Consider the following 18061-nt stretch of genomic DNA (forward strand, 5'->3'; position numbering starts at 1 on the left):
AGAGAAGGTTGTGATAAAATCTCCAAGTAGGAGAAGATGAGGAATGAACTACAACGAAAATATCTACCACCTCATTATCGCTAAGACATACTTCTTGGGCTCCACCACTTGCAGCAGTGTGTTCTTTTAATGGAGGAATTCACGGCTCAAATCGATCAATTGCAGATGAAGTATGAGTTGGTCAAGCTAGAGGAGCAGAAGATTGCCTTATATCTGGGAGGCCTAAAGCCCGCTATTAGCATTGTGATACAACTACAACCCTACTGGTTACTTTGAGATGTTCAGAACTTAGCCTTAAAGACAAAAAGACAGCAAAAAAAGTAGACAACAATCATCATTCGGACAACAGTCTTCATTTTGACATCCACCCTCAACTACGGTAATCGATAAGGGTCTTTCTGGAGGAGCTAGCAAGGCAGCACATGAAGATGACAAGTAGGATCAAAGTAGAAAGAAACATGAGAAAGACTTCCAATACAATATCAGTTAGGAAGTGCTTCAGGTGCCATGACTACAAACACATAACCTCTAGTTATCCCATGAGCTGAGTAGCCACATTCACAGATCAGAGTGTCGTTGAGGAGATGAACGAGGAGTCAGAGGATAGCTCAGGGAGGAGCTTCAGCTTCAGGGGGACGAGGGAGAATTGCTTGTCACACGGAGGGTATTACACTTGGAGCTGAAGTCGAATTAATCCTTGTTGGGATAGCAACTTTTGCACCAAGTGCACGATAAAGGGTAAGACTTGCAGCTTAATCATTGATAGTGGGAGTTGTGAGAGTTGTGAAAATATGGTGTCCACACTCATGGTGAAGAAATTGGGATTGACCATGCAGAAACATCCCTAGTCTATTCACTTACATGGTAGAAGAAAGGAAACGAGAAATACTTGGATCAAAAAGGCCTAGTAGAATTCTCGATTGGGGATCAATTATAGAAGAAAATATGGTGTGATGTGGTTTCGATGGACGTCTGCGACATTCTGTTGGGTAGGCCTTGGCAGTTAAACTGTAGGAAGGAAGTCTTCAAGAGCACTTATTCTTTTAAGAAGAATGGAAAACACATTGTGTTATTACCTGTTAAGGATGCAGGAGGCGGGGTGATACAATGGAAATATTAGTCCCATGGGCTACCTTCATGCAGAGTTCAAGATGGCCCAATGACACTGTCATTAGTTTTTCTAGAGTGAGTCTAGGAGGAGAGTGAGATACCAACATTACAACAACCACTTGTCATGGAAAAACTTCCTCAAGTCACCTGTGCGGCTTAAACACTCTTCCTAAACACTAAGTCAGCCTAACACTTGCAATGTTTGGACTTAGAAGCACAAAACTCTCTGGGAAAGAAGGAGAAGTTATTGAAGAAAGGAACACTTTACTAAGTAATGAAGGATTACTCTCTTGGTCGCTTAGAAACCTTGGATGGATTCAAATGAGTGGGATGAACTTTTATTTATAGCCCTCCCCAAGTCCTATGAAACTTTCTAGATTACATTAAAATATACTAACTTCTAGATAGTTCTACATTTTCATTTACATGATTCTAGAACTTTTCAGAATATTCTAGAGTTCTCTTAAAGCTCACCTCTTTCAGCAATTTTTTGGAATTATATGAAACCTGATAAAATTCCTTAGATTATTCTCCTTCCTTTTAGTTTTTTTCTAGAATGTTCTTTTCCATGGCTAAAAAGAAGTGGCTCATCTTTGCTTGAGATGACGGTGCGTGACACACTCCCCCTCCTAAGCTCACAATGCCCTCATTGCGCATTACTCCTGATAATTTTGGATTTTACAGCGTGTCTTCATGTCCCTAGGTAACTTCACTATCAGGTAGTCCTTTCTACTTGATGAGGTACTTTTTGTAGTTTGGTACCCCTCTTCGATGATTGATCTGATTAGCTAGTTTTTCATTCAAAACTACAAAACTACTTTTTGTAGTTTTGTAGTTTGGTACCCCTCTTGATGTATCTTCATTTTTATACTCCACATGTCTTCTTTTCTTGGTCGCCCACTTCTTTGTCCTTCGTGGTCTTAAGCAGTGGTGCTTGGACTAACTTATTTTGTTTTTTTTTCAGATTTCACAAACTTGAAAGCTGTTGAGTTTTTTCTTCATAACTGTTTGTATGGGAGGGGTGCTATGCGGTAAGATTTCATGGCTGGTGGCTCAATCCTTGGCTCCGGCCTAATCTGATAGTTTGTATTTTTTTCTTGGTGGTAGCTTCTTTGATAACTCTGTAAGTGAGACATTTTTTAACTCATCAATCACCGTTGCTACCTCCATTGACATATCTTCTTGGATCTTTAGTTCTTCATTATTTGAGTTTTGAAGAATAGTTAAGTAGCTTTACTCCTCTTGTTGGATGTCCTTCGTGAATTAGATGACTGATAACATCTTAGCTTCTTTCTTGTTAGTCTTTATTGTTGGTACTAGGCAAGCTTGATTGCCTTTCATGGATATACTATTAGCGAATGATATTGGGAATGCCTTTACTTGATCTAAAAAGTCTAGCCTTAGAACAACTTCGAAATCATCCATTGGAATGACAGAGGAATTTAATGTACCTGACCAAACTCCAGCTTGGTTTTTACTCCTCTGGCTATTCCATGAAATGACCTTACTGTTGAGTTGACTATCTTGATGGAATCTCCTCCAATGATTTGTAGTTCTATCCTTTGTCCTTCTTCAGTAGAGATGAAGTTGTAAGAAACATTTGTGTCCACTATTTCTTTAGTAGTCTTTCCACTTATTACCATCTCCATAAAGAGTAACACTTTTGCTTAGGGTTTTGTTAAAGTTTGTATCCCATTTAGCAATTGTATAGAACCTACTTGTGCCACCATATTACCTCCTCTTGCTTCTCCTTCTTCATGATGACTTGCTAGTAGGGTTTTCAAGGCTCTCTTCTAAGAACAATCTATTGCCCTATGAAGCCCATCACAAAGGAAGAAATTATTATATGGCTTGATTTTGTTATCTTTTTCCCTTGTCTTTGCCCCTTGAAAGAGGATGATTCATAACGAGTCTCTTCTTTGTATTGGCCTTTATTTCACTCACCTTTGACGTAGGCACTCTTCTTGTCCCTTGACGCTGTGGACTCCTTTCTGTAGTTAATCAAGCTCTCAACAAAGACAATGACAGTAGCGAGATCTTGCACTCCATGCCTTCTAAACTCCATATTTGCACATGGTTGGAGCCCATCCATGAAGTTGAAGAGAGCATCATTGTCTGCATGTCAAGTATTTCATGAACGGAACTAATGAACTCCTTAATGTATTCTCAAATCTATCCTGCTTGTTTGAGCCTTCGCGATCGAGCACTAGTCTCATCCTCCGCATTCTTGTGATAAAATTGTCTCTTAAACTCTTTCTTGAAATCATCAAAAGTAGATATGGTGCACATAACTTTTTCTATATCTCCTCGTCTTCTTCTCCACCATAGCATAGCACTGTCAGAAAGATAAAGAGATGCAAATTGGATCTTTACGCCTTCATCAGTAATGCCCATGGCTCCAAAATATTGCTCAAGTCTCCATAATAGGTGGTCTATTTTTTTAGCGTTGTGAGCTACTCTAAAACTCTTAGGCTTTGGCAGTTCGAGCGCTTGGCTTCGAATGCATGTTGGTTGGTTGATGTCGTTGGTGCTCGCTTGCATAACGATACATCTCCACCCATCTCTTTCAAGCTGTCATGGAGGTTGTTCATCTCTTCTTGATGAGGTCGTTTTACATCGAGGAGCTCCCCTATTAGGTCTTCTCGCATCTTTGTCAGTTGGTCTTTCATGGATTTCTCTAGTTGGAGTATTATACCTCTGATTGTGGAATGGATAGTGATGTCCTCCTTTGTCAAGACCATCCACCTTTTAGCTTAGATCCTCTATCTGGGCCTCCATGTCATTCATAGCCTCCTCTACCCGAGTGAGGGGCAAATCATATGAGCTCTTTAAAGCTCCCATGTAGTTTGGATGCAGCAGAATCCCGTTGCTCCTCACGACCCCGTCCTTGTTGAGATGTCTCCACATTTGTGGCCCTCTATCTGGGCCTCCATGACATGCTCTTTGAGGCTCTTTTTCATGTCTTTAACCTTATCTCTGATGCTAACTGTCACAGATAAACTACTATAAACTTTAACACTCTTACTAAACACTAAATTAGTCTAACACTTGCAACGCTTGGACTGAGAAACATGAAACTCTCTAGGAAAAAAGTAAGGACAAGTTATTGAAGAAATGAACAATTCACTAAGTAATGAAGGATGACATACTTGGTTGCTTAAAAACCTTGGATGGATCCAAATAAGGGGGAGGGACTTCTATTTATAATCCTCCTCAAGTCCTAGGGAACTATCTAGGTCACATTAGATTAGACTAACTTTTAGATAGTTCTACATTTGCCCTTTACGTGATTCTAGAGTTTTTCGGAATATTTTAGAGTTCTCTTGAAGCTTGCCTCTTTCAGAATATTTCTGAAATTATGTGGGACCTTCTGAAACACCTTAGATTATTCTCCTTTTTTATAGTTTTCTCTAGAATCTTCTTTTTTTCCATGGCTAAAATGATGTGGCCCATCCTTGCTTGAGCGATGGTGCATGACACAACGCTACAGAACTTCTAGGATGTGATGACTAATAATCTTCCAGAGGGATTACTACCATTAAAGGACATTCAACAAGCCATGAATCTCATACCAGGATCAGTGTTGCGGAATTGACTCACCTATAGATTAAAACCTACGCAGTACAAGGAGTTACAACGACAAGTACATGATCTTGTCACATGGGGACTAATCTGAGAGAGCACCAGTCCGTGTGTCATTCCTGCCTTGATGGTGCCCAAAAAAGGCGTGTCATGGCTAATGCACATCGATAACAGAGTCATTAACAAAATCACCATAAAGTACCAGTTTCCCATACCTCACTTGAACGATCTCTTGGACCAGTTACACGGAGCCAACATTTTTTCCAAAATTGACTTACGCAGTAGGTACCACCAGATATGGATGACGCTAGGGGATGAGTGGAAAACTGCTTTCAAGATGAGAGATGGTCTATACAAGTGGACAATTATGTCATTCGACTTGTCAAACACTCCCAACACTCTTATGAATATAATGAATAAAGTATTTTGGGTTTACATTGAGAAGTTTGTGGTGGTCTACTTTGATGATATTCTAGTACACAGCTGCTTCGAGGAGGATCACTTACTGTGACTAGAAAAACTATATGCTCATCCCAAGAAGTGTTACTTCATGATGGACCATGTATGTTTTTTTGGGTTATATTTTGTAGTGTAGACATTTAGATGGACCCCACAAAGACTGAGACTATTATAAGTTGGGTCGCACCACAAGCGTTCACCGAGATGAGATAGTTTTTGGGTTTAGCATCGTTTTACAGATGGTTCATCAGGAACTTCAACACTATCACTGCACTTTTGACAGTCCTTTTGAAAGGGAGAGAGTTCACTTGAACAGTTGCCGCTTAGACCAACTTCGACACACTAAAGGAGAAGGTGATGCAAGCACCGGTTGTAGCATTATCAAATTTTAACCAATTATTCGAGGTAAAGTGTGATGCATCTGGCGTGGGGATAGGGGCTGTGTTGAGCCAGAGGGTCACCCCATCACCTTTTTCAGTGAAAAGCTGAATGATTCTATAAGAAAGTACTCAACACACGACAAAGAGTTTTTTGTCATTGTTAGTGCTCTGGAGCACTAGAGTCATTACCTACTAACAATCAAGTTCACACTATTTACAGATCATACAATTTTGAAATTCCTCGATAGCCATAGCAAACTAAAGGGCCAACACGCCATTTGGATGAAGTTTCTAGCATCATTCTAGTTCGTATGATCTGTAAATAAGGATTGGCAAGACATTTTGGCAAAGACAATACTAGCCCTTGTGAGAGCATTTCTTTTGGTCCCGAGTGATGAGAGATATGAAGCGACACGTCAGACAGTGCAGGATTTGTCATATGGCAAAGATAATAGAGCAAAATTTCGGGTTGTAGACACCATTACAAGTACCAAAGGCACCATGGGTGTATGTTGGCATGAACTTCTTGGTGGGTCTTCTGAGGACGTAGAGGAAGAAGGACTCCGTGATGGTTGTGGGGGACCTATTCTCAAAGATGACATATTTTGTACCGTCATCAGACACTAGACACGTCTCATGTCATTGATTTATATTTCAGAGAGATCATAAAATTGCATGGGATTCCCAGGGTCATCACCTTCAACAAAGACGTCAAATTTTTTAGCCACTTTTTGAGGACTTTGTGGGGGAATCTAGGCACCAAGCTTCAATTCAGTTCATCAGCTCATCCACAGATGGAAGTGCAGATAGAGGTAGTAAATAGGAGCTTAGGAAACCTTCTAAGCTGCTTCGTGGATAAGAATATTAAGCAGTGGGACCTAATTCTAGCTCAAGTCGAGTTCACCTATAATCGATCCATGAGTTAGACTACAGGATGTGCTGTGTTCGAGATTATGTATGGGCTCAACCCGCTCACGCCACTTGAGTTGATACCGCTCCTGTCGACATCAGAAGTCAGTGAGAATGATGAAAAAGGGGTTAACGAGATTTGAAAATTCCACGTGGAGGTTGGAAGCGAAATTACTAAGCAGAACTGAAAATATCAGGCGCAGGCGAATAAATCCAGAAAGAAGGTGACGTTCCAAGAAGGACACCTTGTGTGGATTCGATTGAAAGAGCAATTTACAAGGGGAGTTTTTGGGAAACTCAAGCTCGGAGCGGATGAACCTTTCAGAATACTTCGGAACCTGAATGACAACGCCTATAAGATCAACCTGCCAGGAGACTATTATGCTTCTGCTACGTTCAATGTCGCGGACATGACACCCACTGCACTGCCAACATTCGAGGATATTTTTCTTAGGCCATAGCCGTATCTTGCTGGTTTTTTTTTTTTTTTTTTTTTTTTTTTTTTTGCATTGTCTTGTTTTCAATGTTGTTAGAGTTTGATTATATCTCTGGTTGTCTGCTAATATTTGCTTCTGTTATCGTGCATTGAGCTAACTCTGGTATCATGGCTTTATGTCACTAGAGAGAAGGCTTTGGAGTCTAAATTGAAGGTAGATCGAGGTCCTGGGTTGGTGGTGACGTGAGAATGGGGGTTTGCGAGTGTGAGTGGGAGATCAAAACAGAGGAAGATTTGTAGAAATGGGGTTTTGGAGTGAGGACTTTGAAGGTGCCTAAAATCATGGAGGCCAATGTTGCCTGTGAGTGGAATTAATGCTTATGATTTGAAAATGGGGCTTTGGAGTGAGGACTTTGAAGGTGCCTAAAATCATGGTGGCCAAAGTTGCCTGTGAGTGGAATTAATGCGTATGATGTGACTCTGGAATGAGGCGCAACGGGTTAACATGGTGCAGCCATGGGCTTTCTGAAGGTGTATTGTGGATGTTGTTTGCATGTGTTGCGGCTTGGAGTTTATGATTTGAGGGATGAGAGAGGAAGGAAAGCAAAGGCGAGCAATAATTTCGGCTGCTAAATGGTTTACTTCATTGGATTAATCTGAATTTGACCCATTAAGTTTTTTTTTTATTGTCTCTAAACAACATACTCAATTTAATGGATACAATTACCTGGTTTAATTGAGTTTAAACAATATTAATCTAGATGGTCTAATTATGTTAATTAGGCTTTTGACTAATAAAGTTAACGTAGGTTTTATTTAATGGAAGTAATGACTTAATTAACCCAAGGGTTAGTTCATCGGGACTAATTAAACTCAGTTTAATGGTAAACAGCGATTTTTTATATTTCTAGTTACTGGATCATAAACTTTTAGCCTTGCCAGCAGGTTTTTCTTAGTTATATTGGAGGAAAGGTTTGTAGTTTTTCTTCCATTTAGGGGATTCAGTGTGTCCAAATTTTCTTTAACATTTCTATATTATCGATCTCTTTGTTTTTGTCCAACTTTTTTGGCTTCCATAATGTTTTTGTCTAGATTTAGTTTTAACTGTTTGCTAATCTAATCGAAATCTACTTACGATTTATGTTGAAGAACATTATATGAAGTTTAACCATAAGATATTTTGTTTGAATGGAATATTTAAAATTTGGACGACCTCTTGTCACATAGATATAGAAGAAGGGTTTTGTGGTTGTCACATTTTGTAATTTCTGTAGGTTTTACATCTGTTGAAATAAGATATCTCTTATGAAGCGAGTTTATAAGAATTATTTTTAATTGCCTAAATGGGGTCATGTAATTGCATTAAATTTGGACTGGATTGATAAGTAATCTTTTGTCCTGATTCATGATGACTTGATCTTTGTGGACTGATGTCTTTTTAGTCGAACTTTATTGTCATTTAGCCTTCATTTGGTAATTTGGGTTTTTTCATTACTTCTCAAAATCCTGTCATAGCTTCCCGACCTTGGGAAACACTTGAACAAAAGCCCGTCCGTCTTGGGGGACTAGCAATGTATAACACTGCTCAAAATCCCCATGGAAAGCCTTGGTTATTCCATCAAGTTTTCTGTTGACAAGCATTATCTCAGAATCACTGCTAGCCTGCACAACGGGCTAAACAGTTCTTAGACAGCATTTGGCACTTTCACTGTTGTTTAAGAAATATCTTACATTTTCTGCAGATATATTCGTCAGTTTAAAGTAATTTATAATTTGATAAAATTTAGTGTTTTTAATCCTTGCGAACATTCAGGGCAGCACCCCAAGAATTGTGAGGCTGGGTAACAATGCCGGATGCCCTTGTGGAGGAACTCACGTTGCTGATATTTCAGACATTAAAAACTTTAAGGTATTTTTGACTTGACATGTTCTATTTTAAAGACGCATTGCAACTTAAACACGTCAATTTTTTTTTTAATTTTGTCGAGATAATGAACTTTGTTGATGATTGAAGTAGGGCGTTGCGGCTATATGTGCAAAGGGAGGAATCACCTTCCTGTCAATAAATAGGTGAACATGAGGTTCAAGTAAAATTTGTGCATGTCTGCATTTAATCTCTTTCCGGGGCTATATGCATATGCTTTTGTAAGTTCAAATAACAGTGACAAATACGCATTGGCAAAATTCCAGTCAGTAAATTTTATTGCGTTGCCAATTTTCTAATGTAAACTCGTCACCACATCCGTAAAGCAGAGTTAACCAAGTACAACTCAAACCAAACAAAACTGTCGTTGAAAAAGGTTGGTACAATAGAGAAATGGACTCTGGTGAAGATCACGGTTGTGCAGCTATTTCTTTGAAGTGTTATCGATTGATTGCTTTGTTTATAAGGTTAGAGACATAAGTTAACAAATTCATTAAATTTTCACTTTAATTTATTGAGTTTTTTATTTTTGTTTTCATGGACTCATAGTTGTTGGGGAGTTTTCCCCTTGCCTATGTTAAGTGCACATGATGCCGGAGTTAACCCAAGTCACGATAGGAAAAACAAATTTAATTACTAAAAATAAATAGACGTTTACAACCAAACACACTTGGAAGGGAAATTACAACAAAACAAGACAAACTCATGCTAGGGCTCGATCTGGGGGTAGTGGAGTTTGAATAGGTGGTCGGGAGGTGGTGGTAGGAGGCTGAATAGGTGGTCGGGAGGTGGTGGTAGGAGGTTGAAATTGGCTGTGGGTTGTTGGAAAGAAAGGATGTTAGGGGGGCTTGGCGGTCCGGGACAACAGGTTGGAATGCTTGGCGACAAAGGACAACAGGTGAGGGAAGGTGGGAGGCAAAGGGACAATAGGATGCTAGAAACCCTAGAATAAGACAAGGGCTCGATCCGGTAGTGGCGGTGGTCGGCTAGGTGGTCGGGGAGTGGTGTTAGGAGATAGACAACAAAATGATGGCTGGAATTGCATTGGCGATGAAGTGGAGGGCCTGGAATGGTAGCGATAGGGGAAGGGTTGTGAACTGTAGGTCAGGAAGAAGAGGGATACGAGAGTTAACACAAAATTGTAATGGAAACACAAATATTATTGTCAAAAACTCAGAGGGATTACAACAAAGATGCTTAAAATAAGAACAAAACGACAACAAACACCAATGACCTCTAGGGTGAGGGCGTGAAAGGTGGTGTGTTGAAGCTGGACAACGGGTAGGTGTGTTGGTTGGGGTGTGACAACCAATAATAGAAGGCCGGAGGGGTTGCAAAAACGATGAGAAAGTTAGAGGGGAGGGGTGACAACAGACAGAAGGCTGGTGGCAGCAAGCAAGAATGGTTATAGGCTATGTAGCACTAATACTTTTAAAAATGTGTTCTACCCGTGTCAGACTCGTATCAGACACTGACACTTCTCCGACACTATAAAATATGTCTATATTTCTTTCAGGTCTAAACATGTCCGGGACACACCTCAACACTGCATCGGACTTTAACTTAACATAATTTCGAAAAAATGAGACACGAGAATTAGAAAATTATAAATATACTTATAAGATTATATCTCATAGTTGAAGCCACCCCATCTCTCATTATGTTGAAGCCCCCTTTAGCATTCGTTGAAATCGAGCATCGAAGGTACATCCAATATTCGTCGAAGCCGAGCATTAGCCGAGCATTAGTAATTCCGTCGAAGCCGAGCATTAGTAATTCCCTCTTTGTAATCATAGGATTTTTTAAATTTTAGTAGATAAGTTGGGCTTTTGAAACATTATATATAATTTTAAAAATTAATTTTTAAAAGCATGAGGTTTTATAATATAAATTAAATTTATGAAGTTATATTTTATTCTTTCATAGTTTGTGTTGTGATATTTTTAATAAAGAATAATAGAAAAAATATATATTTTATATTAATTAATTATAAAAACCTGTCCATGATGTGTCATGTTTTATCAATTATAAAAACGTGTCCCTATGTCCGTGTTCGTGCTTCGTAGGTTATGGGATTGCAGCAACAAACAATAGGGAACAGGAGGGGTCGCGACAACAACATGGAGGAGGCTGGACTGGAGTTGCAACAACAAGCAAGAAGGCTGGAGGGGTTGGGGGCCACGACAGCTAGCAGGATGTGGGAGCGTAAAGAGATAAGTGAAGTTAATCACCAACTTGGAGCAAGATAAACTATAACCCTAGAAAGGGAATAGACGCCGACGACAGGTAAATTCTGATGCAAAGCTAAAACCTAATGATAAAATAGCATGCATATATATAATAGATAATTAGGAGGGGGAGGCCCCTCCCCTTAGGCGGCAACCCTAGCCTCGAAACAAGAGTGATTTTGCCCTACTATCCCATGTTTGAACCGGTTCAACTATTATGCATCTGGTTCAACCCTCCATGGAACTATACGTCACTCTCTCATGGTTGGTGGAGCTTTAATTTAAGTCGTCAAAGATTTTGGTTCTTCGTAACACAAAATCAAATTTGCCACATTGAAAGTAGAAGAATTATTGTACTCCCTCGGCAGGTCGATCTCTTAGACGCTGTCATCCAGCTTTTTGAGGATTCTAAAACGTCCACCCGCTCTAGATTTGAGTTTCCCAAACACTCCTAGAAACTTCAGTCCCTTTCTAAAAAGTCACCTTTTTTTCTAGTGTTGTTTGTTGTACTTGGTACTTACGGTTCTACTTAATGTTCTATTCTCCCACTTCCTCGTATAACTTCTGAATCTCTCGTCAACATCCTCACTAATATCTAATGTCGGAAGGAGCAGTATCAAGCATGTGGAGTGAGAGAGTTGTGCCCGTACATAATCTCAAATGGGGTGGCATCCCGCGATTTGACTTTTGAGAATCTGTTCACTACAACCATCAGGGAATTCTAACTGACGATGGTTGTTTGCTCTGCTTCTATTATTTCTTCACATTCAATGCTAAAGTCTGCACTTTTCTCAGTGTCCAATAGGGTTTAAAGTGGACCACATTATTGATGAAGAGCTTCAGGCCTCCCAAATACCCATCCATGGTATTCTCTTCTATTTCCTTCAGCTCACACTTCAACTTAAGCTGTATAAATTCAGCCATATGTTTTTCCATTAATAGCTCATTTTGCTGCAGGTAGCGGAACTTTAAAAAAATATCTTGGCGGTAGTGCGAAGGTAGCTATTATTGCTGCAGCTCCCGTTTCATCTTCTCCCAAGAAATGATTATGTCACGTTCTTCTCTGTGTCTCTCCCTCTTTATATTCTCCAGCCATAAAGAAGCATTTTTCTTCAGCTTGATGAAGGCGAGCTTCACTCTCTTATCATCAGACACCTTGTATTAAAAAATCCGCTTTACAGTCTACATCCACTCAAGGAAGTCATATGGATTCATTCTCCCCTCAAATTCTGGTAAGTCAACCTTCATTCTCAGATCTTTGTAACCTCTAATAGGCATGCCATCTCTATACTTTGAACATGCAATCCCTCTCTACCCTCTAAAATCTTTGTATCTTCCAATAGCCACCTCATCTCTGTATCCTCTAACAGGCATCTCATATTTGTATCCTTCAACAAGTACCTTATCTCTATATCTTCCAATAGAAAATTCAGCTCTAGTTCTACAACGTTGTGGTCTATCTTATTCTCCACTCGAATCATCCATTTGGAAGGAATTCAGGTGTTCTACTTGCTCTCATTCAAGACTTTCACTAAATGGCCGACGGTGATCCTGCACTGAGTTCTTTACTTAATGACATCAAGCAGAAGTAGTACTTGGCGGAGTACCCATTTTATGTCATCTATGGTAGGTTCCTGATCAGATTTTGACAATTGTCTTGACGATGGCATGGTTGAGGTTTTGAGTTTAGGTGGGTTAAAGGTGTTTAGGGTTGTGGGAAAAGTTTTTTTTTTTTTTTTTTTTTTTTTTTTTTTGTGGGGTGGGGGTGGGGGTGGAGGGATGCTAGAAATCTTAAAATAGGACCAGTGTTAAGCTAGCTCTAATACCAATTGATACCAGAGTTAGCCCAAATCACCGTAGAAAAAATAAATTTTATGACTAAAAATAAATACATGGTTATAACCAAACACACTTGGAAGGGAAATTATAACAAAGCAAGGCACACATCGCACTAGGGCTCGATTCGAGGGTGATGGGGGTCGGCTAGGAGTAATGGTGGGAGGATGAAATGGGTTGTGCTTGAAAGAAGAGGATTTTTTGGTTTTTTTTTAATTTTGGGGCTTGGCAGTTCAGGACAATATGTTGGAAGGCTTGGCGGCAAAGGATAGAAGGTAAGGGAAGACGGGCAACAAAAAACAATAGGATGCTAGAAACCTTATTATAGGTCTAAGGGTCGATCCGGGGGTGTTGAGATCGGCTTGGTGGTCGAGGAGTGGTAGTAGAAGGCTGGAATGGATTGTGGGTTGCTGAACAGCAAAATGAGGGGTTTGAATTGCACTGGCAGTGAAGTAGAGGGGCTGGAATTGCATGGTCTGGAACGACAACGACAACGAAGGGGAGGGCTGGGGCAATGAGGGACAGTGAAGGGGAAGGATTTTGAACTGTAGAACAAAAAGAGGGGTGCTATCTCGTGGATTTTGTAGTGAGGGGGATGGCTGAAATGAATGAAATAGGTGGTTGGGTGGTGGAACTGCAACAAAAAGACAACAAGGCTGCTATCCTTGGCGGTTGTTGCAAGTACAGAGGGTTGGACAGTAGTCGAAGCAGCAAGGCGAGGGAGTGAACAGGGGCGTCGGTGTAGGTGGAGGGTTGGGACCATATGGCCTGCAAAGAGGATGGAGGGGAAGGCAGTGGGGTGGTTTGAAAGGTTGCGGAGGAGTTGGGTAAGGATAAATTCTCTTTTGGGAATGAGCTATAGCTAAAGCGCCACTCGATCCTTTGGAAAGAGATCACCTCCTTGTACTAGTTACAGTCACATTATCTTCTTATTTTCAGATACAGTACTAGAAGGGAAAACCCTAGACGTCGGTGACTGTCCTGACAGATAACACCATACAAACTCTCTTCTAAATTATAATACAACACATATATAGGAAATAACTAAAATGAAATGAAAGATAACAGGAAAAAAAGCATGAGAAAGGAAAACAAGACTGTTTCGGTTGCCTGTTTGTCGTCTCCCTCGATATTGAATCCCGCGATACTTTAGTAACTACAGTACTGCGAAAATTCTACGAGGGAAATTTCTTGTGTCAGCACACCTACAATATTTATTGTTTTCAATATCATCATTAGACTTATCACAAATCATTGGGGCCATCTTTATAAATGTTCCTTACTTTTTTTTCTTTTTTTATTTTTGCAAGTGGCGTTAAACCTTTTTTAAAATTTTTTTATGCAAATTAAATCTATGTTGAAAACACCGTGGTACCGTTTGGATCAAGCTTTTTGTCTGCTTATCCGAAAACTTGGTTCAATTTTTGCACTAAACGCAGGACGCGGGTCGACCCCCGCAATCGACTCGAGGGTCGCTTACCCTGAAACGCACAAGCTGCCCCAAACACATCCTAACATACACATGACATTCCACTTTGAATATCTTTCATAAGCATAAATAATCAGCATGAAAAAAGATGTGAAGTCGACTTTCATTTTAAATACGACCTATTATAATTGAAGTCTTGGTTCATTCCACAATTAATTATAATACCTATCAATGCTCATGAGATTGTTGTCTTGTGCAGAGCAGAGATTTTTTGCAGCCCAGAGATTACCCCTTCAACATTTCTTCCAGAGACGTAAATCTCCCCTCCATAGAAGAGAACCGCCCTTTCATGGCCGAGAAATGCTCCATTTTAGATCTGATTTGGCTTGCCTCTTCCTTTAATTTCTCATCCAGAGCATCATTTTTTTTTAATTACTCGTAAAATGATTTTTGATCAGGAATGTAGAGCTCTGTATACCGCAATCCCATTCATTGGTTTCCTGGCTAGCTCTGCTCGTGACTGTGTGACTCGGGCATACCGTGGTACTTCCCATAGAAATTGAATTGCAACTGTGCGACTAAGGCACACTAAGCTTCCTTTTTTGGCTTCCTAATACTTGTTGCGATCCCAACCTTGGCTTCTGCGATTACCGCGACCCCGTCGTTGGCTTCCCAGCTATGTAAAACAGTTATCTGTCAGCTCTTAGCTTGCTTGCGGTAGAAACACCGCAATCCCTTTGTCAGCTTCTCAGATCGCGAGGTTCATTTACTACGACACGCTCAATCCCATCAATAGCGAATCTCCACTAAGGAGGCTCGATCCCTTCTTTGATCTGAAACCTACACAATATCCTGTCGTCGGCTTCCCAGCTATCACGACCCCATCGTTTGTTTGCCATAGTTGAATGCTTTGATAACAATTTGATAGGAACCAGAAGTGTTTTCCACAAAAATTAGAACAACTAAATATTTTATTTCAATAACACCGAGCAACACAACTCAACTACCTAAAAGATAAGCATTGAAAGTTTGAGAGGTAGGTGATCTCTGTCTAACCCTTACCATAACACCTACAATTCAAAAGGTAGGCGATCTCTCCCAAACTCTAGTTCTAAAAATATCATAGCTTAACCTAACCCTAAGCATAATAAGCCCTATTTATACCCCCACAATAATAACTAACAAATGACTAAATTGCTTTGTCAGCCTTGCGCCTAAGATAAGTCTTTAAATTCTTTGGCAAGCTTGACATCAGCCAAATAGTTTCATCCTACTTGCCAGATGACCCGAATAGAACCTTTGTATCTTGTTTGCTTTGTTATATTTTTCTTTTTGCTCTTACATTTCTCGGTAAATGCTTTTGATGTACTCTTATAGTTATTTAGTTATTATTTTTTTACTCTTATTTAATTTGATTCTCTTGCCAAACCATAGCTTTCTTTTCACTTTAGTAATTTCTTCTCTCTCTCTCTCTCTCTCTCTCTCTCTTACTCATTATGCATGCTAATGTAAACCTTGATAGATGTGATAATTGATGAGAGATTGCTTAATTAATTTTTTTTTTGTTCTAGTGATTGAATTAAATGAACTTAATGTATTTTATTTGAAAAATGTCTATTCTTTATACAAATAATTTTATATTTTATTACATTTAAATATATGACTGCTAATATCATTTGATCAATTTTTTGTGATTATCTTACAATTAATCAAACTTGGTAAAGAAAAATTTGGTTGATTTATAATGCCCTCCCACTAAATTTCTGTAATCTTATTGAATGTTTTTGAAGTCAATGCCATTGAACACTTCATAGATGATTTATAATATCCTCAGTGCTTGCCCCACATCAGACCTTTGACCTTCTGTAGAAACATGTAGATTTATGTTTTCAATATTAGTAATTAGTGTTGTATCTGCTCTCTCATTTATTGTATGTTTTATCATTCCAGATAACCCAAATTCGATCAAAGAAAGGAACCACAAAGGTCAGCTACAGCATCAACCCATGAGCTCTCTATTTCTCTGCAGCATTGTTAATCTATTGCGGTGATTAATGAGCTCCTATCATGCCTGAATGTATCATCTAATTATATTATGTTTTGTGATGATTTATCATAGTTGCCATAATTGATGAATTAGGCTTTATTTGGTCTTTTAGTGTTCTAAAGTGATGGTTGTTTGTTAAAGCTAATATTATACCTTTTGACATCCTAAAGTTTTTTATAGAACTTAAATACACTTAGGGTCTGTTTGGGGTAGCTGCAACTTATTGAATAATCTGTTGATAAGCTGATTAAAATAATCTGTAAAATAATCTGTTGATAAGCTATGTGCGGTAGCTATTATAAATTTTTATTATTTTGGAAAAGCCAAATCGTAGCGAGAAAGCTGCCACCGCACCTAGACAGGTGCGGTGTGAAAACGCTGATTTCAGTATTTTGAAAACGCATATGCTGCCAAAACGCAATTTACCCAAACAACTCGTGTGCATTTTCAAAACGCCACCGCACCAAATAAGTTGCCCCAAATGGACCCTTAATATTCATTCAAAAGATCATTCATCTCTTCTCCCAACTAAAGATTCTAGTACAGATCAAGAGGTTAAGCTGAGTGAAAAGGAGAAGAATAAGGAAATAAAATAAAAGGCTATTTTTTGCACAATTTATCACCACATGCTCTTCTATCATTTCAAAAATAAAATAACAAAAAAAAATGAGTATTTCATATATCTCCTGGCGAACAAATGCTTAATGCCATCATTGCGGCGACGACGGAGAATGTGAAAGTAAAGGCGCCGACTGAGTTGGTTAGACTAACAAGCGTTAGCAGTTGTAATTATTTGGAGAAGCAACTGTCAATTGAACTATTACAGAAGAAATTATTTTTTAAAAAAGTTATGGATATTATAAATTTATTTTATTTTCAAAAGGATAAATTATAATTTTTTGACAGCTATCACATTTTAATAGCTTATGTTGAAAAAAATTAGCTTTTAATCATAAAAGTATTTAAAAAGTAACAAGAAAGTTGTTCTTTAAAGAGAAATATGATGGCGGTATGAAAAGTAAAGTAGATAGAAAACCTTCCTAAAGAGGCCCTTAAACTATAAGTCAAGGAAGTGGCCACCATTGCATTCACTCGTTCTTAAGGTATTTTGGACATTTGGCTTTTTGAAACAAAGGAACGGTCGTTTGGAACAGCAAATCGAAGGTTGAATTTCACAATTCAAAACCGCGATAAGTCATTCCGATATAAGTGCTTCTTGAAGATGTTGATCAGTCAAGTGAATCGCAGGCATTCTCACGGCGGTCTCCGCAATAGAATTGAGGAGGGGGACGTCCTCTCAAACAAACCCTTAGTTATGGAATTACTCGGTAAGATTTCGATTGTTAATAAATTTGATTGTTTATATATATATATATATATATAGTGTTCGGCTCATTTATATTTCGAGCTCAAAAAATGTGTTCGTGTTGGACTCGTTTGCTTAACGAGCCGAACATGAGTTGTTCACGAACAAAGAGTCATTTTAACAACCCTAATCATGTAGTCATAAAACATAAGATAATAAGGGTTTGAGCAAGATTTAAAAATTATTATTTATATTAAAACATCATTTGAATCTAATTTAATAATTTTATTATATTTTCTTAATCAATATTTTAGTTGATTATAAAACTTTGTAGCATTGTAGTCAAATAGATTTTTTTAAAATACTACTTAATATATATATATATATATATATATATATATTTGATGAGTAGTAT

At 38.7% G+C, this 18061-nt stretch overlaps 1 protein-coding gene across 4 annotated transcripts in view; it reads left to right on the forward strand.

The window, feature by feature from the left end:
* Positions 1 to 16469, forward strand: part of LOC110026722 (alanine--tRNA ligase) — a 38882-nt gene extending 22413 nt beyond the window's left edge. For 2 of the 4 annotated variants that reach the window (XM_020727797.1, XM_020727798.1), the window contains 3 exons: positions 8690 to 8785; positions 10867 to 11086; positions 16244 to 16317. In XM_020727797.1, coding sequence (XP_020583456.1) covers positions 8690 to 8785; positions 10867 to 11049 — 279 coding nt within the window. In that variant the 3' untranslated portion in view covers positions 11050 to 11086; positions 16244 to 16317. Of the gene's footprint in view, positions 1 to 8689; positions 8786 to 10866; positions 11087 to 16243 lie in introns of all 4 variants that reach the window. The other 2 variants (XM_020727799.1, XM_020727800.1) reach the window with 2 other exon arrangements.
* The last annotated feature ends 1592 nt before the right edge of the window (positions 16470 to 18061 follow it).

This window comes from Phalaenopsis equestris, unplaced genomic scaffold, assembly GCF_001263595.1.
Source record: "Phalaenopsis equestris unplaced genomic scaffold, ASM126359v1 Scaffold000399, whole genome shotgun sequence".
In the NCBI taxonomy this organism is placed as follows: domain Eukaryota; kingdom Viridiplantae; phylum Streptophyta; class Magnoliopsida; order Asparagales; family Orchidaceae; genus Phalaenopsis; species Phalaenopsis equestris.